Here is a 1,221-nt window from a genome sequence, read left to right on the forward strand (position 1 = left end):
AAAGTATTGTATTCAGTTAAAGAGTGCTTCTAGGGATGAAAGGGTTACTGAAGACCGTACCTAAACCCTCAATGGTAAAATGTTTCTCCTAAGCTGAAAAAAATCATGTTAATGTAACAAAAGACCAAAACTGTATATCTCACCCTCTCTAGCTGTGGATGTCAAGTTCGCCATTCCTCTAACGTGTTCAACTACATGGAGCCTATCTTCATAAAGACTAGAGTTATTTCCCATTCCTTCGTTGACACTATGAATCAGTCATATTTATAATTGTATCTGTATGTATATATGTATGTATTGCTGCGGCTGGCTTCCACGTACCTGATGTGGGTAGGTAGCTTCATCAAACACATTTAAGTGATCAGAAGGGCAAACAGTGCTTACATTTGGCACCATCAACACCACACTGCTGATAAAAAGTATCTTTCTCATTACCCTTCAAAATGCAAAGGTTATAATTCGTGGAAGGAAAGTTAAGGAAACAACAAACTACCAGTTTTAGTAATCCGCAGAACACTCTTGTGTTTATCAATTTGTTTTAAAAGCTAAAGTTTAATAAAGAAGTCAAACCCAGGTGAGATCTTAACAAACCATAAAGTACTCGATGCAGTGGAGTAGGTTTTAGCATTGCTTCAGTAGGTCAAATATTGACCACGGAATATTGCACGGAATAAAAATAAAGATGGCACTAGTGAGAGCAGTATTGTATAGCAGCCTGTAAACTAACCTTACCGCATATTCGTAGTGATGAAGATGGTGATATGGAAAGATGTCTTGTGCACGTCTATACAATTAAGCTGTACCTTAGTATTGCAGTAAATAGGGATGAATCTTGGTTTGGTGAGAGCACCAGTGTGTGGCAGCCTGTGAGGTGTTGGTGCGCTATCCTGAACACCAGCGTGCCCACTTGCTCCACTGTCACACCTACGGTCTGCAGCTTCTGGTGGGACTCTGTATTTGCTGCCGCCAACAGACACTGTGCGGCTGCCGCCACTGCCCAGAAGGCTCCCGAACAGACCATGTCCTGAAAGAGCAAGTCCTTCCTAGTGCACCCTTCAAAAAAAGTCGCTCCGTAGGGATTCATTGGTTACTGAAATGAACATATTCTTCAGACACAGATGGATCTATTACCATGGTGCCTCAGACTATATCTGTTCATCTGTCCATCATCAGACACCTTAATCCTGTAAGGGATGGGCACAAACAAACGCATCTGCGTCA

At 41.8% G+C, this 1,221-nt stretch overlaps 1 protein-coding gene across 1 annotated transcript in view; it reads right to left on the reverse strand.

Moving 5' to 3' along the window:
• Nucleotides 1-1,021, reverse strand: part of LOC145407771 (uncharacterized) — a 9,175-nt gene extending 8,154 nt beyond the window's left edge. Inside the window, exon 1 of the mRNA XM_080278643.1 lies at nucleotides 804-1,021. Coding sequence (XP_080134769.1) covers nucleotides 804-1,021 — 218 coding nt within the window. The remainder of the gene's footprint in view (nucleotides 1-803) is intronic.
• Between the last annotated feature and the right edge of the window lie 200 nt (nucleotides 1,022-1,221).

The sequence above is a fragment of the Coenobita brevimanus genome, chromosome 8 (genome assembly GCF_032717465.1).
Source record: "Coenobita brevimanus isolate Jiangsu-jjx chromosome 8, ASM3271746v2, whole genome shotgun sequence".
Lineage (NCBI taxonomy): Eukaryota > Metazoa > Arthropoda > Malacostraca > Decapoda > Coenobitidae > Coenobita > Coenobita brevimanus.